At 45.5% G+C, this 21,356-nt stretch overlaps 2 protein-coding genes across 4 annotated transcripts in view; one reads left to right on the top strand and one right to left on the bottom strand.

The window, feature by feature from the left end:
* The window catches only part of IQGAP1 (IQ motif containing GTPase activating protein 1), a 61,664-nt gene extending 54,132 nt beyond the window's left edge, over positions 1–7,532 (bottom strand). For both annotated transcript variants that reach the window (XR_007890399.1, XM_051628127.1), the window contains exons 1-3: positions 7,214–7,532; positions 4,694–4,951; positions 3,014–3,113 (exon numbers count right to left, since the gene is read on the bottom strand). Coding sequence is in view for 1 of the 2 variants with exons in the window: in XM_051628127.1 (XP_051484087.1) it covers positions 3,014–3,113; positions 4,694–4,946 (353 nt within the window). In the remaining variant the exon portion in view is untranslated. The remainder of the gene's footprint in view (positions 1–3,013; positions 3,114–4,693; positions 4,952–7,213) is intronic.
* Positions 7,533–7,647: 115 nt separating this feature from the next.
* TUBGCP4 (tubulin gamma complex associated protein 4) lies at positions 7,648–20,225 on the top strand. Of its 2 annotated transcripts, XM_051628372.1 has the most exons (18): positions 7,648–7,738; positions 7,867–7,995; positions 8,537–8,659; positions 9,161–9,214; positions 9,666–9,722; positions 10,290–10,369; positions 11,036–11,237; positions 12,530–12,695; positions 13,479–13,603; positions 14,276–14,326; positions 14,684–14,789; positions 15,132–15,239; positions 15,456–15,594; positions 16,055–16,232; positions 17,162–17,296; positions 18,403–18,519; positions 18,962–19,101; positions 19,401–20,225. In XM_051628372.1, the coding sequence occupies exons 1-18, from the start codon at positions 7,661–7,663 to the stop codon at positions 19,411–19,413; spliced, it is 2,001 nt and encodes a 666-aa protein (XP_051484332.1). In that variant the 5' UTR covers positions 7,648–7,660; the 3' UTR covers positions 19,414–20,225. The 2 variants fall into 2 exon arrangements, with proteins under 2 accessions (XP_051484332.1, XP_051484333.1); XM_051628373.1 differs by lacking the exon at positions 18,403–18,519.
* The last annotated feature ends 1,131 nt before the right edge of the window (positions 20,226–21,356 follow it).

Here is a 21,356-nt window from a genome sequence, read left to right as displayed (position 1 = left end):
TCATTTCAGCATGACGTTAGGTGCTACCCAATTTTCATCTTACCTTCTTCTTTTAATGTTTACAGAAAAAAAAAAATAGAATTATAGAATCATTAGGGTTGGAAGGGACCTTAAAGATCATCAAGTTCCAAGCCCTCTGCCATGAGCAGGGAATCCTACCACTAGATCAGGTTGCACAAAACTTCGTCCAACCTGGCCTTAAAAACCTCCAGGGATGGGGCATCAACAACCTCACTTGTGTATCTTAATTATTAAACTAAAGAGTCTGCTCCCTTCCTTCTGCTCATTTAATCTTTAACTCATGCAAAGTGGTATGGCTTCAGCTATAAGAGTAAGGAATTCCCACCTACACAGTTGGTGAGACACTGGAACAGGTTGCCCTCTCACTGGTAGCAACCTGGTCCCGTGGGAGGTGTCCCTGCCCATAGCAAGAGGGTCAGAACTAGATGATCTCTCAGGTCACTCACAACCCAACCAGCCTGTGATTCTATCACTCTGTGATATGCATGAACAGCCTCTAGGCCTCATGGATTGAGGGCTGGAAAAGGGGTATTTGAAGCTCTGGAAGCAGACCTGCTTAAGAAGTAAGTGCTCTGACTACCCAGGTGGATACAAGGAAGGCTGGAACACCACTGTTTGCATTTTGAGCACCACCGCTGTGGCTTCATTCTTTTCAAAACATACTGGCAACCATCAGGCATTATTTGAAACATCTGGAGGCTCATCCTGAGACAAAACAGTGAAAACATCTTCTTTCTGACAAGGTGCAGCAAAATCAAATGCCCAGCTGCTCATCTTCATCAATACTAAGACAATAATCCGAAGCAGAGATAAAATGGTCACGAACCTTTAAAGATTATTTATCTAAAGTGTAAGTCCACATGATGAAGCAAAAGCTTCATGAGAATATTAGAGCTGTTGCCATGTTAGGTATTTTTGTCTGATTTTTTTTTTTTTTCCAAAATCCGGACATGGAATTGAGCAGAGAACGAGCACCTTGGGAAGCATTTACTCTGAGGCCAATGACAGAAAGAGTCCACAAGTGGTTGATCTGGGGTTCCTTCAAGCACAGACAGTGACTACAGCACAACTCATCTCTCCTCAGCATTTGCTGCCCAGCAAATGCTGTCACCCAGCATTTGATCCTAAAGACTTTGGATTCAAAAGGAAGAAGAAATTTTTACATCAAGTCAGATTGTTCTCACATATGGACAGAGTATTATCTGCTAGTAACTAAGCAGCCTCTGTGAATCAAGAGTAGTGACAATTAATTGTTATGAAAAACTTAGAAGACTACAGCATAAACTGAGTGCTCCCTGCCCTTTCAAAGATACTCTTAACATTCTTGGTAAGACAGTGTAAACTATTCAAATCTGGGAATGAAGTTCTCCTTTATACTCTGCCACAAGTGGCCTTGAACAAACTCAGCATTTCCTCCCCAATAAAACAGAACATGGCTGTCTTGCTGGGGAAAACTTACACAGATTTATCCAAAATTCATTACCCAGCCAGTGGAAGAGAAAGTTTTCTGGCTCTTAATCCATATGATCTTTTGAAGGACAAAGGCAGACCCAAATATTAAGAGACCCATAATAAAACATCCTGTTGACCATTTAGAACGTGTTTGTATGCATGCTCCATACTTTTCTACTGCTCCCCAAGTTACTTCCTGTGGCACACACATTGGCTGATCCCTAGATCTTTGTGGGAACACGGAAAGTCTGAGTTCACAATACATTTCCTGACTAATTACAAAATGCAAACTGAAACACCAGCCTTACTTTAAAAAGTGTCAGGGGCAGCGAGAGTCACCAATACAAACATTTCATCACTTCTTTTTTCTTTCATTTTGTCCTTTAAAAATTGTCTTTGGTCTCTATCTCAGCTTCAGAAAGCATTTTAAATTTCAGGTAAAAAATTCAGTTCATACAAAGGCATTTAAAGATCCAGCTGTCGTGAAGGGAAGCAGTAGACAAACTGGTCTGTCTCATTCCCATTCTCCAGCATACAGGACTGAAAAAATACTTCAATAATACCAATGGTAAGACTTCATGCATTCATTTTTAATATTAGTTATTTTTCCTTTAATAGCAGATACATAGCATCTACTGTGTTCTGATCATACTTCAATTGTCTTGAATTAATACAGCATGCTTACATGCTTCTTAAACACGGAGATGACACAAAAGCTGCACACGTGCTGGAGGACAGGAGTAAGACCAAAATTATTTCAACATATTAAACAAAGGTTAGAAAAACTCAAACCCAGCAGGATCAAGTGAACGGTAACACACTCAGTAAAACATGATAAACGGTATAAACACAGGATGAGGAACAAATTTCAGCAGCACACCTTCAAGGAAAAAGGCAGCAACTCAGCAAAACTCTACGACCCCATCCCACTATGCACATCTGGGCACTGTGCAGGAAGGTGCGATACCTGCATATACCAGGGAGCATAAATTAATGGCCCCACTGGAAAACTCTTCTTTGTTTTGGCAGTGCACTTCCAGAAAGACATGGAGTGAGTGGAGAGAAGTCAGAGCAATTTGAGATCTACTAAACAGGACCCACAGAGAAATAAGCAAGAACTAGGTTTTCAGTCCAAGGGAAGATTAAGTGCAAGGGAAATACACTGTTACAATTTAAATTTGTACAAGGTTGCAGTTAAGAGGCAGAGAATAACCTGTTCTTCATGCCCATTGATAAGTAGCAACACAAAATTGCATTAAGACATACACACCTTAGAGACGAGGGAGAACCCGTCCACTGCTCGGAATAGTGGAGCGCTACAGAGTCCCTGTCACAAAACCTCTCCTGAACACGTTTGATAAGCACACCGGGGTCGGCTGGTTTTCGTTTGGCTTTTTGCTTTTTTATTTGTTTTTTTAAACTAAGCTATATGGCCAATAAGAAACACAGAAAAGGGATAAGCTGCATCCAAGTTATTCCCCTTAACAAATATCAGAACTCCTTTTAAAGGACCAGCAGTTTCAAATCCAGTTATTCTTACCTCTTTGCTTCCTCCAGATGACAGAGGTATTCATAGGCTACGTTCTGGCGCCGTCTTTCATCCATTTCCTCTGCTGTCAATCTCTCGTTATCCAAGACAGCTGCAAATAGTCAAAACACATGCTCAGGTGGTGGAAGACCGAATGTAACTGAACAGGTATACCAAAAAACAGATCCAACCTTTCCCACAGAAACTCATCACAGGTTTTATATTTGGTTCTTCATTTTTCTGAATAAAATAACTGTTCACAGAACTTGCCATCTTCCCTTTTTCTGATTTCCCAGTTTCACTGTGATGCACCTTCTTCCACCTTCCAATTCCTTAGAAGCAGTCCTTCGCTTTCTCATTTTCTTCTAGCTTTGACTTTCTCATCCTCAAAAGCACATCAGTGCCCACATGTCCCTCCATCTAGCCTCTTATTTTCATAATCAAAGATTTAGGGAGGACTACAATATATATTCACATCAGATAACGCCTTCCATATCTTTATAGTCCATCTCTAGAAAAGATGGAACTGCTACTCACAACCCTCGTCTAGAAGGGAATCATTCAGATGCACAACCTGTGTGTCATCTTCAGATCAAGCCAAGGACCTACACAGGGGCGTGTGGGGAACGACAGGGTGTGTCTAAATCTTCCAGACTGTGCATGTTTAAAGCTTTGGTGATAAAACCCCTTCTTTCCACTCTTACAGCTGAATTCCTCATCCACGATCTCGTGGCAAAATAAGCAACCAACCAGTGAGCCCACTGCTTTTTAGGTTTTAAAGATCAACTTGACAAGCAGGAAACGTCTCATACCATTATTAACCAAAGATTGCTTTACACGTAAAATGCCTTTGACAAGTACACGCAAGTGATGAGGTATCAGCTGGGATCGAGCAACACCTTGGTTCAAACTGCAGTCTCCTGAAGGACCGCAAAAGCACCTTCCTCATCACTCCAACCCCACCCAAAGTTGACAGAGCTGAAAACTGTCCCAAACCACGGGGTAACGCCTACCAGCAAGGAAAAATTCCCTCCCGGCTGCCCAGCTCGATCCTTACTCCCCACTCGAGAAGGCGAGCCGAGCGCGCCCCGCGCCCGCCCTGCCGGCCGCACCGGCGGCATCTGCCCCGCAGCACCGTCCTTCCCCGCCCGCTCGCTTGACGTGGCATCGAAGCGCAAGCGAGCACGTATCTCGGACACCGTGCCCCGAAGCCTGCCCTGCGCAGCAACGGCAGGACCGGAGGTGCCCGACGGGAACGTGCGATCCGCGCGGCGAGGCAGGTGTGGCCGGGAGCGGCGGGACGGAAGGAGCAGGGACGGCGGCCCCAGCCCCCCCGGCGGACATCTTGGGCGCGGCGCGGAGCCCGCCCGCGGGAGAGCGGCGGGAGAGCGGCGGGAGAGCCGCTGGGACCCCGCGCTGCGCGGCCACCGCTCCTCCCAGCGCCTTTCCCCGCGGCCGGGCAGGGCGTGCAGCCCGGCCCCGCTCCCGCGCCCGGCAGCGCCCGCCCCGCGGGACGCACGGCGGGGCGAGCCGCGCCCGGGGACCCGCCGGGACCCGCCACGCCCGCGGAGCAGCCCCGGGGCCAAGGGCCCGCGACTCCCCGGACGCGGCAGCGGCCCCGGGAAGGGCCGGGAGCGAGGGCCGGGCCGGGCGTCGCTCGGATGCCCGCGGGGCGGGCGCCCCGATACTCACAGCCATAGTGGGGCCGGGACATGGGCAGCCCGTCCGCCTCCTCCGCCGCCATGGCGCTGCGCTGGGCCGGGCCGGGAGCGGGCGCGGCCGTTCCTCTTCCTGCGGCCCCGGGTGTGGCGGGGGAGGAGCCGCCGCCCCGCGCTCGGGCCTCTCCCCGCCCCGGCCGCGCCCGGGCCCCGGCGCCTCCGCGGGGCACCCGCCGCTCGGGCTCTTGGCGCGGGCCGCGCCTCGCCGGGGTCAGAGCCGGAGCCATCGGTTCTGTAAAAAAAAAAAAGAACAATCAGTACTTGGCCTTAACGCCCCGTCACTAGGCTTCCCGGGAGACACAACTCCGGCATTCAGTCCTTTATTTACTGCTGCTATTTTGCAGATTTTTGTGTGCCACTTCTTTTATGAGAACGATTACTTCCGTGAATGGTGCCGAAAAAATCCATGTTTAGAATGCCTGCAGACTCTGAGGCTGTGATTCTGTAGCCACTAGAAGAGAACCTAACCGCAAACCACCACTGAAACATAGGAATCTCTCACGTCTTCAAACCCTTCTCCAAACAGGGCAGCATATACAGTTATCACATCTGCCCTTCTGAAACATTACAGTCTTGCAGTCAAACAAACAAAAAAAGGGAAATAACAGTATATTCAAACAGTTTTTCCCTGAATAATGGTTCACATGTATCCTCATTTCTGGCAAAAAAACAAAGCGTGAAGATGGAGTAGGATCTGCTCTAGGTCCCATTTAGCCCTAAGAATTCCAAGCTATCACTTATTTTCCCTGTAGCTGTCACGACCAAACCAGGAAAGTACCACACACTAAACTCAGACAGCTGGAACAATTACCACTGTTGCCACTCTACATCTTCACATCCTTCATTCTGATCCTTCTCATCCTGACTGTTTTTATCTTAGTACTTCAGTCATGACCGTTCCCTTTAGACCACAGTTATCCTGGATAAGTTTAATTCTTATCCTCTATGTCTGTAATAAGGTTTAGATCCCTATTAATTTTTGCTGTCTTCTCTAATTACCTGTTTCAGCTACCTGTTCTGTGCCTGCAGGGTCAGAATGCCCTGTAGGAATCCAGATGGAGCTGTCTCACTTGAGTAAGTATAGATGTGTGCGTGTGTGTGCATATATGTATGTATTTATGTGACTCATGCCCCTCATATACTTGATTATACTCTTTTGCATACAGTTGTGTTTTAGGCTATGGATTGCTAACAGCCAAAGTTGCCAGCATCAAATAAAAATCAGTGACCAGATCACTCCCACAGCCTTGATCTGCCCATGTTTGCAGCAGGGAAATTTGCATGAAGCTCTAGAGAAACTGCAAGGGAGGCAGCTGCACATGTTGGGCAAGAGAACACAGACCTTCCCATCCCACACGCTTCCAGTGCACCTGACAAGCCAGGCAGGAACAAAGGGAAGTATGGCTTTCAGAATGGGTCTCCTCGATCCCCTTGGCTTCCAGACTCTGCTTTAGCACCTTGGCCTTGCTTCAAATAGCCCAGCAGCTGCCTGGGATACAGCCCTGAGAGCACACTGTCTGCGGGACCCCCTGTGGGAGAATGAGAGCAAGCGACAGGAAAGCATGGAGCACAAATCCTGCCCAGTTCTGCTGAGAGTCATGACATGAGGCTAGGACACAGCAACAAGCTGCTGGAATAGCAGGCGTCCTTACTTTGGAGGCAAGCTGGCAATCTCTCCACCCTTAGTGCCCATTATAAACTCTTCTCCTCCCGCCTCACGACAGTACAACACGGGCAAGCTCTGTACTGGAATAAGGCTCTTGAACTGGAAACCCGTGCAATTGTCCCCACGCACCAGGTACATTTATCTTGAAGGACCTAAAGGGAAGCCCCGCAGCTACAATGATACATTCTCCCTGTCTCCACTTTGTAATGTTTTGTTACCTCTCTGTTCTCATGTAGGCTATCCAAAAAGACACATGGGGAACCAATAAAGCCATTTAAGTCCTGAGCAGACCATAATATTTAGCTGGAAGCAAGTGAGTAGGGATGAGCCAGATGTACAGATTGTAAAGCAAAGACACAATGAGACATCTAGTCTGACCAATTCTGAAACACCAACCACATACCAAACACTCTGCATCAAATCCATAACTTCCACCATCAAAGGAGGACTCCAATGATGAAAAAGCCACCAAATCTATTTAAATTACTTTCATGTTAATGTATAATCCTAGTATGATTCACTTACAAAAATTCACTACCTTCCACAAAAATTAGCTCCGCCCATAGTCCCTGCCTTCAATAAAGAAAAGATCCTTCTGCTCTAATAAAATTTTACACCCTGTTTACTCCTGTCCTGACCTCAAGGAAGACTCGAGATTTTCCACATTTTGTGAAGGACTGCTGCTGTAAAGCTTAGTTTCTGGCTGCAGAAGACAGCTATGTTTAGTGAAGATTCCTGTAACAGATTACAGATCTGGTACATATTTATTTTAATCAAAGCACCATATTAATAGTACTGTGCAAGGATAATACTAAATTACATATTTACCTTTACAGAGTAAACTTTTTTTTTGTCCATTGTTGAGCCATTACTCCATATTTAACTACCTACAAGCCATCTGCAGCATGCTCAGCTTTATGACCTACTGAAAATGGTCTGTAAATTCAGCACTAACCACAGCCCAGCCACCAGCAGGGAACTTCTGGTCAGCAGCACAGGACTGAACCAGAGCCCCTCACGAACAAGGGGAGCAGCCAGAACAGCAGTGCAGGACTGAAGCTGACACTCATCAACCGCAAGGGCAGCTTCCCAAAAGCAGGAATGCCTGCCCGCGGAGACGCCGAGGCCCAGCCCGGGCCGGCCGCTCCCGGGAGCGCTTCTAGCGGCCCGGTGAGCCCGCCCGGCCCGGCGGCCCCTCCGCGCCCGGGGGAGCTGCCCCCCCGCGCTCCCGGCAGCCCCCGCGCGCTCCCGGCAGCCCCCGCGCGGCGCGGCAGGATGCTGCACGAGCTGCTGCTGGCGCTGAGCGGGTACCCGGGCGCGGCCTTCACCTGGAGCAAGCGCGGCGGCCTGCAGGTACGGCCTGCAGGTACGGCCCGCAGGTACGGCCTGCGGGTACGGCCTGCGGGTACGGCCTGCGGGTACGGCCCGGCCCGGCCCGCCGCCCGCACCGCCCGCACCGCTCACCGCCCTTTCCCCCTCAGGTGTCTCAGGAACTGCCATTCCTGCATCCCAGCGAGACCAGCGTCCTGAACCGGCTCTGCCGCCTCGGCACCGACTACATCCGCTTCGCCGAGTTCGTGGAGCAGTACACCGGGCATGTTCAGCAGCAGGTGGGGCCGCCGCGGTTCCCGGGCCATCCGCCCCGGGCGCTGGCGCTGACAGATGCGCTTTCCCGAGCAGAGCTCCAGAAACCTCCGTTTGAGGCAGACAGGGGAGGGTGCAGAGGAGCTAGAGATGGAGCAAATGAAAAATCCGACTGCTAGGGAAGCATACTGTCATTACTGCCAGAATTTCTGGTCACTGGAGTCTGGCCAGGATTTGTGAACTGTACAGGGTGCTCATCCCTGTGTTGTAGGGAGTCATGGTTTGGGAAGAGCTTTGAGATCCAAGAGCCATCCATAAGAACAAAGAAGTTACCAGTGGTTCCCAGCACTTGCATGTGTCCACAGAAGAGCTACGTGTAACTGTTCAAATAACTCCCTTTGTGACAAACTCCTGATTTATTTTTTTTTTACTGGGCACTTTCATGTGGGCTAAGGTGCAATTCCACATGTTTGGAGCACTGGTTGCTAGTGTAGCACTGCACAGAAACTCCATTACTGTACAGACTGGCTCTGGGGAGCTGACGTAGAGTTTATTGTTTGGTTTCAGGACCATCACCCATCTCAGCCAAACCAGAGTGGATTACATGGCATTTATTTGCGAGCCTTCTGCACGGGCCTTGATTCGGTGCTGCAGCCCTATCGACAGGCACTGCTTGACCTAGAGCAGGAGGTAAAGGAGAGGGACTTGGAACAAGAGGCTGTCCTGCTGCTGACAGGTTGTGGAAGGTTATAATTGCTGCAATTTGTATGCTAAGTAGTAGGAGCTAAAGATGAGACAATGTATTGTCCTTCCACCTCAGGGATGTCTTCCAAATTTTATTCCTGTGAGGTGCCACTGTAAATGACTCTGATTAGAATGAAGTATTAAGTCCTCTACTATCAGTTCAGTGAGCACTGCCTCTGCCTCAGAGCTCAGTGCTGCCTCAGACTATTGTGACTTGTTTTCAGTTGCAGAGGGTTTGATTAATCTCTGCCAGATCAGCAGCTGTCATTTCTTGGGCACTGTCACTATCCGGTGGTTGTTACAGCCTAAAATGGAACACAGCCCAAAAATATGTGGGAGGGAAAAAATGCTCTGGAAACTAAAGGTTTGGAATATAGAGCCAAACGTGCTTTTTTACTTATCTGTACCTTATTTTAATTGTCATTAATTGCTTTGTTTTTCTTACAGTTTCTGGCCGACCCACATCTTTCCATCTCCCATGTTAATTATTCCTTGGACCAGGTATGTCATGTTAATGAACAGGTAGTGCTCTCTGGTTACTCTTACCACTCCTTGAGTCCTATAAGAAAGTGGGTGAGATAAATAAGGGTTAGTCTGTGATGCCATGCCATTTCTTTTTGATGCCTCCACATTCATAGTCCCTTAATTGAGCTCAGAGGGTCACCTGCACTTTGACACAAAGCTCAGGGTCTCCACCTTCACCCTGACATATTCCTCGTTGCCTGCATAGCCTGGACTGCACCTGGAATAGTCACTTCATGCATCTTGGTCCAGTGAAGGGAGAACATTCTTCTTAAGAGATTTTCCTGTCATGTTTCTAGTTTGTGGGGAAAGCCATATTATAGTTCCATGACATTATTGTAATTGGCTGCTGTCCACTCCTACTGAAGCAGAGCTTTTCTCTTTCCCTTTCATAGCAGCCTTATTCAATATTTTGCTCCTTGTTCTGCAGTTTCAGTTACTCTTCCCCTCTGTGATGGTCATGGTGGAACAGATCAAGACTCAGAAGGTACAGTACATTTGTAGCTAGTTTCTCTGAAGAACTTTAATCTTAAGCTGATTAAGTTCTTTCTGCTTCCATCCCAGACCTTTTAACACTAGGAAAGAAAGTGGTTCAATAATAGGGGCCCTGCTCCCAGTACTGCTGCAAGTATTGAATAAGTGTTTTGCAAATCCATTTACACTGGATTTGACATTTTCGTTATCAGTACGATCTGAGATTGCTTGCATTTTATAATCCAAATGCATTTCATAGTTTGAGGTGCTGCTGGTTGGAGTTTCTTGTCTTTTCTCCCACTGTCACCTAAAAAAACAAAAGACAAAAAAAGGCAGAACCTAATGTTTTCAGAATCCAGAGATGGTTGCTTTTTTAAAGGAAACTTTTGAGAAGCCTTGGTGTAGAGCCAGACACAGGCTTCTTTCTTTACTGCATGGAGTATGTTGCATCTTTTTTCTGTCAGATTTGTGCAACTGGTTAAGGCATCTTCATGTTAGCCAAAAGCATTGTGTTTAAATGTCTACAGGGCTAGTCAGATCCAAATAACAGACCTAGTCTAACCATGTTTCCTTTCTACAGATCCATGGATGTCAGATATTGGAGACAGTCCACAAACACAGCTGTGGGGGGTTGCCTCCTGTTCGAAGTGCTCTTGAAAAGTATGTAAATGCATTAAAGCTGTTGTTTCATTCTGCTGTAGTAACGGTAGTTAGTGTCAAAATGTTTATCTTACTTGTGAAAACAGTACATGCAAAACAGGCTTGCAGGATATAAAGCAGGAGTAGCATGCAGGGAAAACTGTCACAGTCCCCCTGTTGACAGGCAGGCTTGTGGCAGGAATTAAGGCTTTCTCCATATTTTGGACTCAGGGCTAAGGAAAGTTCAGACCCTATGCTTTTTCTTTTGAGGTCTACATGAACTGTTTTGCATATGGTAGACCCCTTACTGTTTTTTGATCCTTAAAAAGGATAAATGTCACTGGGAGAGTGTTGCTAGGTTTGTATGTCCCTGGGGAGAAGGTCAGACCACTTAAAAGATAATTCATGTTCATGCTGAAATGGTAATCGAGTAGAAGCAGCAGGACTGGGAAGCCACTACAGACTTACTTCTGGTATATTAGCAGATCTCCATATGCAGAGGATATGTTCATTCAGTTTTGCAAGTGATTGTTCCACCTTTCTCTGTTTAAAATAAATTAATTTCACATGAGCCATCTAGCACTTGCCCTATTGCCTAGCTGTCTAACTGGACTGGCCAGAATGATGGACAATGGTGTTTTAATTACTGCCTGCAAAGGCCCCACTGTGTGTTTCTCTTGACCTCAGGATTCTGGCTGTGTGTCACGGAGTCATGTATAAGCAGCTCTCTGCCTGGATGCTGCATGGATTGCTACTGGACCAACATGAAGAGTTCTTTATCAAACAGGGGCCCTCTTCTGGGAACGTCCCCAGCCAGCCTGAAGAAGATGACGATGACCTGGGAATCGGGGGACTTACAGGAAAACAGCTACGAGAACTGCAGGACCTGGTAAGATTGCAAGTCATGGCTTGGCATCCTCTGGTCCTCATGGAGCTGTAGAAGAAATACATTGTCTTCTGCTTCAGTGTGAGCTATGCTAGACTGGACATACATTGAGACCTGGTAGGATGGCAAACCAACAAAACATTGTCCTAGGTTGCAGCTAGGCACAAAGGCAGATCATTTGGCACAGCTGGATGATCTTGGGGCAGAAAGCCCTATGAATGAGTAACTGGAACTGCTGTGCTCCCCCTGCTCTTGACTGACTCTTTTCCTGGTTCCTATGCTCAGCACTGTGATCTGCTCAACACAGAGAGTGCTGGTAGTGTCAGCAGTTGCAAGGGACAGGGTGTGGGCAGCTTGGGTGTTGACTTGATTTGCACCTTTTCTGTTGGCAGCTGGGTCAGATACTCTTGCACAACTTTTGTTGTGCAAATGTTACTTAACAGGACAATACTACAGACCCCACAGGGAAAAATGGGCTGTGCAGGAGTGAGGAGGCTGCTAAGAACTTGTCTGGAGTGCTGAGTTAAGGCAGGGAGCAGCCTGCCGCTGTGTGGTGAAATGCAGCAACTCCTCAGGTAGATGGCACGTGATCAGAGTGCCCTTGTGCAGAACAGTGTTCTCAGTGGGTGATCCCACACACTGCATCAGGCAGCACGAGCAGCAACTGCAACTCTGCAAATTCACACTCCAGTGTGAGAAAACACAGGGGCACCCCTGGTGTTCATGTGCCCCGGGCTGTGAACACACAAAAGGTTCACCCCAAAGCACCCCATGTTGCTTACCAAAGGGCCTGTACAGACAGTCACTAAAAAAATTGCCTGGTTGATACTAGCAAACCTTCAGATCTTGAGCCTGTTTGCTCACTAGTGGAGGTATTTGCATTTGGCCTGTATCACAAGTATTCTAGCAGTGTTAAAACATATAGAAATGGCTGTAGGGGAGGATAATTTTTGGCAATGCTAATTAACATCATTATGGCTGCAAAAAAGCTACTGTAATGCAGGTGCAGTAGAACTTTTTTTGATGACATAACATTTTTGGGAGAGCCAATCTGCTGCTGTTCCACCAAGGTTTAGCTTCTCCTTTTCCCTCATGAAAGCAACATCTCTAAGGAGATCTAGTGTACCACACGTATAAAGAAGTTTGCAGGCTTACTGAAATGATGCTGATCAGGTTTGCTACCTTTCTGCGTACTTCCAATGCACCTGGATTCCCCCTGCCCTCGTTTATATACATTTTCTGACTGGTTTTCTAATTTTTTTTTGCTTGATTTCTTTTCCCTGGGTCTCTGACAGCGCCTGATTGAGGAGGAGAACATGTTGGCTCCATCTCTAAAACAGTTTTCTCTGCGAGTAGAAATGCTGCCTTCATACATTCCTGTGCGTGTTGCTGAGAAAATCCTCTTTGTGGGAGAATCTGTACAGATGTTTGAGAATCAAAATGTTAATCTGACCAGAAAAGGTAAGGAGCATCTTTCTTGCAGCCTTTGTCTCTTTCTTGTCCACGTTGCAGGATGATGTCATAGGATTAAAATGCATCCACAAACACGAGATTCATTGCAAGGTGGCCCCAGAGGTTGCTGTGGAAGACAAATTATGAAGAGCAAGTCTTTAAAGACAACAAGAGAGAGACAATTCCAGCTGACGGTTCTCTTTGAGAGCCTGATAAGTTTCCATTGGAAATGGTTTTGGAAATACTACTACACCAATTGAGGAGGGCTGCTGTGGAGGCTCTATCTTGAACTTATCGATGCAAAAGTATTCAAATTACTTGAGGGACATTGCAGAGAACAAAAGACCAATTAAATTGGACTGGTTTCTTGCCATAGGAGAAGGAAGGTGAAAAGAAATTGGTCTTCATGCTTAGCTAGTTAAAAAAAAAATAATCCCCAAGTTCAAGCTGTAGGATAGATTTGAAAGGGGTAGGGGAAGGTGGAGAACCAACTAACTGGTTAATGTGGCAGAAAAGTTGTGAATTTAACATCTAGCTCAGTCCTAAGAAAAGGGCTGCTGGTGGTAATCATTTACATAGAAATTACTTGTTGTTTTTACTGATACCACAGCACTGCCATGGCAAGTGTCTGCATTGTCACTGCACCTGGGCTTTGAGGCCTCCTCAGCTTCACACTCCTCGCCAGACCTGAGATGGTGCTGCCTGGAGAGCCCTTCTGCCCACAGTGCTGGAAGGGGTCTGCACTTCTCCAGATGGTATTCCCTTTTATTGTCTAAAACACTTTTCTCTTAGGTTCCATCCTAAAAAACCAGGAGGACACTTTTGCAGCAGAGCTACATCGACTCAAGCAGCAACCGCTCTTCAGCCTGGTGGACTTTGAGTCGGTGGTTGACTGGATCCGCAGCACAGTTGCTGAGGTAGGGATCCCGGGAAGGACAACTGCCCTGCAGGCCGAGGAGCTCCTCAGTTTTGTGAGTGACTGGGAGAAGAACGGGGCTTTAGAATCCGTGACTGAACAATATGTGAACACTGCAGGCAGCTTCCATGTTCTTATGGGGCTCAAAGCTTCACATCACCCCAACTTCGGTGACAAAAGGATATTAACAAAGACTCTTCACTTTCATGGGGGAAAGAAGGGTTGTTTTTTTTTTCCCCTCTTGCAGTGGCTTCAGAACCTTTCATCATGCTTTCAGTGTAACAGATAGCATCTCACTGGACAAATCCTTTGCTTTTGCAATTTTTAATCTTTTTTTTAAATTGGTGTGGGGAACCTGAGAAGTTGAGTAGGTTAGAGAAGTGAGATGAAGCTAGGGTAGAACTGATTTATTGAGAGTTTGCTTATTTTTTGTCCTGGGTCTCCCTGTTTCTTTGTTCAAGTTTCTTGCTGATACATATCAAAGATGTTGTAACTAGCAGACTGTCTACACACCGGATGCCTTGCGTGTGCTATTGTACTTTACAGAGCATTTTATACAGCTGCTTTTTTTGTATGCATCACAAGTATTTGAAGACAGCTACTGTTCTTACTGAATGGGATTAGATAAATATGAGGGGAGGTTTTTTGATTTGGTTTTTTGTTTCCTCACCAGCATCTTTGGAAACTGATGGTGGAGGAATCAGATTTACTAGGACAACTGAAGGTAATATAACTGCTACCTTGTTTTTGCTAAAGCAGCTTAAATTTTCTTTTTAAATGGCTCTTTCCCACTTTACTGTCTTAGATTCTGCACTTATTTTAGGTAAAGCTGTTTTAATTTTCCAGGTGTCAGGAATGAGCACAGAGTTGGAGGGGTATGTGTATGTGGTTGTGTGGTTTGCATTTTTAAGCAAAGGCAGCATAGGCTTTTTGGGCACTGGATGAAATTCCTGGCTCTCCAGCTGTATTTTGAAATGTCAGAGGTTGTCCAAGCAACAATAAAAATGGATGCTGTCAGCTAGAATGCTTAAGATTTCTGCTCAGTTTTTTATATGCTTACATAAAAAAAATATTTCTGCAGATTATAAAAGACTTTTACCTTTTGGGAAGAGGTGAGCTGTTTCAGGCCTTCATTGACACTGCACAGCACATGTTAAAAACACCACCCACGGCTGTAACTGAACATGGTGAGTGTTGCTTATTCACTTACCAAAACGTCCTCACTGCAGTGTAACAGGAAAGTGGTGAGCCGTGTCCAGCACAGAAGAGCTCCCTCTGATCCTCTAGACATTGTCCTTAGTTTCGAAAGAACAGCTTGGGAATTAGAATGTCTCACAGGGGGTAAAAGTAACATCTCAGAAACTTTCAGATAGCACATTTCTCTTAATATTTGAAACTGGAATTCAATTAAAATAATGAAAACAGTGTGTCAGTGTTGTCTTTTATGGCCAAGCATAATTAATTAATGGGTGCAAAATTAGCACTAGCTGCATCATCCTGTGCTGATACCTTTGCTCTCTCCTTGCCAGATGTCAACGTTGCATTTCAGCAGTCTGCTCATAAGGTACTGCTAGATGATGACAACCTTCTTCCTCTGCTGCACTTAACCATTGAGTATCACGGAAAGGAGCATAAAGGTATCTACATGCATTTTTGGTAGTGATTATGACCTTGTTTTCCAGTCCTATTACTTACCCTTCTCTCCTGTTAATACTTCTTTAACTCTGTTCCCTTTGCAGCCCTATGTGATGGCCTAGCCTGCTTTGGCTCTTCTTATTCTGTTCTTTCCCCTTTTCTTTCTTGCCGTGATTATCTTGACTGAGAAGACAATTTAGCACCTCATTTGTTTTCAGATCCTTGTCAGACTCGTGAAGGGCCTTCCCGGGAATTATCTCCACGTGAAGCCCCTGCATCGGGATGGGCAGCTCTGGGCCTTTCTTACAAAGTTCAATGGCCACTGCACATTCTCTTCACTCCTGCTGTTCTGGAGAAGTAAGTACAAGGTGTGGTCTTTGTATTTCCATCTATAGGTTCCCTGATCTCAAGCACTCACTAATGTTTTGGGGTATTTTTTCCTCTCTATGGAGGAAAGGGTAGATCTATACTCCTTTTTAACTTGCTCCTTGAACCTTAAAATTACTCTTTGAGCTTATTCATACTGAGGGGACTTGCTTTAAAGACAGTAAAACCTGCAAGATGCTGACAGACCTGGGCTATTTCACAAGCAGTGCTACTTTGACAAAACAGTATCAGCTCTTTCCTCCTAAGGGTGAAACTAACTTTGTATTTTTATGTCAGTAACCAATACACGCAGAACTCTGTGACTTTGCCAAGGGCCTTCATCTGACCTACCCTGTTTGCCTCTTGTTTCTTTTCCCAGTCTTGCATAGTTATGTTCCCCAGTGCCTGCACCAAGGAAGATTTTCACCTTAACTGTATTTTCTGGCTGTAGGTACAACGTTGTGTTCAAATACCTGCTGAGTGTGCGACGAGTCCAGGCTGAGCTGCAGCACTGCTGGGCTCTCCAGATGCAGCGCAAACACCTGAAATCCAACAGGACTGATGCCATCAAGTGGCGCCTGAGGGACCACATGGCTTTCCTTGTGGACAATCTCCAGTATTACCTGCAGGTCAGGATTACAGAGAAAGGTAAAGTGTATCAGTTAATCAGAAGCTGGCAGAAATTCTTGAAGGGAGCACTGAAGTCCTGTCTTTTAGGGCTCAGAGTTTTTGTACCTCAAGGAATTCAGTGTTTTCTTTGGAACAAGTCTAGAACTTTCTTGGAGTTTCCAGCCTTAGTGCTACGATTATTAAGTTTTTGGACTTGTGAATCAGTGAGAGTTACTGGAAGTGCAGGAGTTTGGGCTCTCTAGTCCTACTAAGCATTTGTGAGAAGCCACAGTCATCTCAGAAGCAGCATAATTAAGATACATTGTAGCTTCTTCCCTTGCCCCTTTAAGTAAAGTCCAGTTTGAGTTGTTTTGTTTTGGGTTTGTTTGGGTTTTTTTATTCTTTCACTTGTTTGGGGTTTTTTTTAAGAATTTAAAGAAGCCATATTCTGACCATTTGAAATAACAAGAGGCTTTTCAAGTGTAAACACCAGTTACTAGTAGCATGATTCTGTGAGAATTAGATCTCATTTTGTAAATAGCCATGTCAGCTGAATTGAGGGGGCCTGGCTTTCTGCCTTCTCCAGTCATCTGGCTGAGCTTCTGCACTGCAGTCCTTGCCCTGGGATTCCAAGTAGTAACTCCCAGAGATGACTAAAATAAAATACCTTTGTTTACATGCTAGGTGTATAGTTTCTTTAAGATTAACTACTGAAAAAGCAACCATTTCCCTTTCTACTTAGATAATACTTAGGCATAAATAATTGCTCCCCCCATATTATGTGCTGCTGTTGTATATAATCCCCCATTCAGGAGGCAGAGAGGTGGTGATCCTCAGCCTCTAAGGTAGGAGTAGCAATAAGGAAAGGAAGTTTCTTACATAAACCTTCTGGCTGGTCTGAAGTACTCCCATTCCTCAAGATATTAATGAGATTTTACATACCCATCAGGTGGATGTGCTGGAATCTCAGTTCTCACAGCTGCTGCAGCAGATAAACGCCACGCGAGATTTTGAGAGCATACGTCTGGCTCACGATCATTTCTTAAGCAATCTGCTGGCTCAGTCTTTCATCCTCCTAAAACCTGTAAGTCAGTCTTTTTTGTTCACCTTTTTCTACAAATTCTCCAGCTGTCCTGAGAAACAGATTTGAACAGACATGACAAACCACCTCTTCTAAAACAGATAAGTAATAATCTTCTGCAGAGCACAGACTACAATACTAGGAATAAAGCAAGTATAAACTAGAACAGATAATTGAATTAAGATCACTTCATTTGTGGTTTGTGAGTGTGGAGGCTGCATTCCTGGCAGCATCATTAAATTAAGATTATTCCAGTGTTCAGTTAACCTTATTAACTTAAATTTTGTTGCTGTATTTTTCTCCTAGGCAATTTTCTTAAAGAAGTACTAATTAACATAGTGCTGGGAACTGTATTCCTGAGGGACTCATTCTAAAATGCATTAGATTAGAAAAAAATCCCTCTCTTATTTATACTTTAAAGGATAAAAAGAGTTGAGGAGTTCCTGAATGGACTTTAAGGGTGATTTTGTTGTTGTTTTAATAAAAAAATGTTACCAGTGTTGCTGGTACTTTCACTAAACATGAAGTCACTCCCAAAGAAAGCTGGTGCCAGTGAAACCCCAGGACAGGGCAGATCTTGTTTATGAGGCTGTAGCATAAAGGGGGAAGAACACTAATTATCCAGCCTGGAACTCAGAATTGTTCCAGTGGTTGTGTCTGTGGGGCATTTGGGCTTTCTTAACACTACTGAGTGCAAGTTACCTTGACCAACTGATACAAAAGAAATTCCAAGGCTTGTGAACAGCGAAGCCAAGGCCTTGCAGCACAGCTCCTGCTGTTCTTTCTTCCTTCTCGATGCTGAAGCCACAGGGATGGCCTGCTGGTTGGACAGGGAAGCCAGATTTCAACTTCAGTGCCTGTGTGGATGGCTCTGCCCATTGCTGTTTCCCAAGTAATGACTGCAAAAGGTTGGGGGTGAGGGGGAAGATACAGCATAACATTTAAGTCCTTTTTCCATAGAAAACCTTTTAACATCTTCCTTACTGATTGAACAGCACTGTGTCAGCAACATCTTGATTATGAATGCTGTAACTTTTCAGGTACTAGGAACAGCCTTCTCTGGTTTCTTACTGTTTAAACTAGTATCTTGTACTTCTTATCCCATGCAGGTTTTCCACTGCTTAAATGAAATTCTGGATCTTTGCCATAGTTTTTGTTCTCTGGTCAGTCAGAATCTGGGCCCATTAGATGAACGGGGAGCTGCACAACTCAGCATTTTGGTGAAGGTGAATCTATGTCTATATGGACTGTTCTTACCCCATGCAAACATTTACACCTAAGCAATCATCTTGGCTTTAACAGCTGTAGAACAGGAGTAAGTTTAAGCTGAGAACATCTGCACAAGTGCTTGCCATGATTTCAGTCGATCAGCTGTGCCAGAGTTGAAAATTCTGTGTGCACAGAGAGGAGGAGGGTGGGCAGATAGGCAGAAATTATCCATTTGGAACATAAGGGAGGCAGATACCAGCCTGTGCCCCTGCCCACTTGGGGCTGCCTGACATGTAATGATGCCCAGGGCTGACAGCTTACCTGGCACTGCACTGCCAGCACTTCTGCAGGGATTCTTGTCTTCAGGCTGGTAAAGGATTGTTTAGGCAGGAACAGAGATGAAAGGCTGCTTGCTTTGTCTCTTGAGAGTGCCCAGAACCAACTTCTTCTCATTGGCAGGGATTCAGTCGTCAGTCATCACTGCTCTTCAAGATTCTCTCCAGCGTTCGCAACCATCAGATAAACTCTGACTTAGCTCAGCTGCTGCTGCGCTTGGATTATAACAAGTACTACACCCAGGCTGGAGGAACCCTGGGCAGGTAGGAATATCTTCAGGGTGGCTTGTGGCATTATCCTTAGGTACTTGAAGTACAAAGTGATCTAAATGATCCTAAGTAATTGTTATTGATTGTGTGAGCCAAAATTAGTAGAAGCGAAGTGTTGATAAATACTATGAGAAGAGTAACAAGGCAGCATGAGTTAATGTTTGGTGTTCTAATGCTCTTGTTTGTTTTGGCATGAACTAGCTGCTGGCTCTTATTGGCTGAAAAATGCAAACATGGGTTGATAAAGGGAGTTCCTTTCAACATGTAATTAATATTGTACCTTTCCCTTGCAGTTTTGGGGTGTAAGTGCCAACATCTTTCCTTCAGGCTGTGACCAACACCACACCAAGCAGTGAAGCCTGATGCTCTGGGAACATCTGCACTCAACTGAATTTTTCTTTGTAGCTTGGCACTTGCCTGGTGAATGACTTTCAGAAGGAACTGGCAGGGAGTGCCACTTACGTGAGGCTGCCCAGTGACTGCAGAAAGCTACTCCATTTTCTGAACTAGTAAAAGCCTGCTTTCTGCAGCCCTGGGTGTGGGGAGGCAGTCTGTGCTGCTTCAGAAAATGAAAGAGCAACAGGAATATATTGTCTTGACTCTTCAGCTGAACTTTGATCCTTTGCAAGCTGGAGTATAAAGGGAGTAGTCTATTGTTCTTGACTATGAATTAAGTTTTGACTCTATTCATAAGTTCCACTTGTGCAGGAAACTGATGTACAGCACCAATTCCTGCCAGTCAAACACACCTAGAGGTAAAGGAAACAGCTGCAGCAGCAGTTTGAGGTAAGGGAGTGAGAAGCAGGAACAGATTTTAAGGCTCTTTTCTCCTATAGTGCACTGTTCTAGCACATTTGTTTGGGTAAAGGAGCCACAAGTGCTTTCTCTAGAAAACATTACATATTTTCTCTGCTAAAATTATGCATGTCAAGACAGAATTAGGAGCTTTGCCCTAATCAAAGTACAAAGCTCTCTCCTGGCAGAAAAGTAAACCAGAACTGACACAGAGAAAGTGAACTAGGTTGCCAGCTCTAAACATACTGGTTTTATTCAAGACTATTTAGAATGCTACTAGTGACAATCCTACTGAACCAAAATAAAACCATCTTGTCATGCAACTGTGTGGAGTTATCAATGTTTGCACCCAAGTACAAAGGGACTGGAGTGGCACAGTAGCCTATTTCAGTGAAAAGCACTTATCTGGCAGGAACTTCTTGCATGCTTCTACTATTTCCCAGCCTTGGGATAACATGATCTTACCATAAGTCCATGTGGATGTGGCAGAAGAGAGCCCTCCACTTGTTACTGGGCTGGTTTCCCAGGTTGAACACAAAGGTTGCCAGGAAACCAGTGTTCCCCTCAAAGACTTGGTATTTTCACAGTATCCAAAAGCTGCAGCTCTCCAGAAAGTTGTGTCCTTGTGAGGGGGGGGGAAAAATCCTCTCTGCTCACTCAGACACAGCAAGTGTGCACTAGGGCTGTTCATGGTAGGACTGATGCAAAGTTTAAAATCCTGTGACCATGAAAAAGGCCAAGAAAACCGGAGAAAGGGTGTTGAAGTTTGCACGTGGGATTTACAGACCAGCACAGTCAGGTGACTGAGCTAGGAAATGAGAGGAGGGGAAAATAAACATCAAGATAAACTTCCACTTTTGAAGCAGGGGACTAAAGACTCTGCACGAGGCTAGATGGAGGCCTGGATATACCTCCAGCCTGTAGCATTGTCAAGTGAGGATCTGCTAAACCTGGCTTTTGCCTTGGTGCCAGCTGACCACTTAAGATAAAGTGTCTGGCTGTGAACACAGCAGTTGAGAAGCATTAAACCAGAAGATTTACCCCACTACCATTTAAGCACAGATACACAGCACTTACACCGTTCAGTTGTCCCAGGTCCTTGTGGCTACATCTCTAGTTAGGAAGTGCCAGTCTGCACTAAGGCAGGTTGATACCTATGTAGTCACAACAGGAAAAAAAGAGGTAGCCAACACCAAAAGACACTTTGTCCCAGAGATCCTTTACCACTCACTTCAGCAACATCTTGATGAAATTAATGGAAAATAACCACTAATCTGCAGTACATGTGCTGTTCTTCCAACAAACCAAAGTGCTGCTGCCCTGAACTTGGTCACAGCTCACTTCTGTAAATCCAGGGTGCCAGTTGAGAACATCTTTCCCTTCTTTTATAATGGACTTTGTGTTGAGATCAGCCTTCACTGAAAGCATATTAGTGCTGTTCACCTCAGAGAAAC

Source organism: Apus apus, chromosome 10 (assembly GCF_020740795.1).
Source record: "Apus apus isolate bApuApu2 chromosome 10, bApuApu2.pri.cur, whole genome shotgun sequence".
Lineage (NCBI taxonomy): Eukaryota > Metazoa > Chordata > Aves > Apodiformes > Apodidae > Apus > Apus apus.
The sequence above is the reverse complement of the archived record's forward strand: the minus strand, read 5'-3'. Positions and strand labels throughout refer to the sequence as shown.

Excerpts from the sequence above, each read along its gene's own strand:
- TUBGCP4 (XM_051628372.1), top strand. The coding sequence starts at position 7,661 with ATGCTGCACGAGCTGCTGCTGGCGCTGAGCGGGTACCCGGGCGCGGCC. Across the intron at positions 14,790-15,131 it reads CACGGCTGTAACTGAACATG|ATGTCAACGTTGCATTTCAG; the intron begins GTGAGTGTTGCT and ends TCTCCTTGCCAG. Across the intron at positions 15,240-15,455 it reads TCACGGAAAGGAGCATAAAG|ATCCTTGTCAGACTCGTGAA; the intron begins GTATCTACATGC and ends ATTTGTTTTCAG.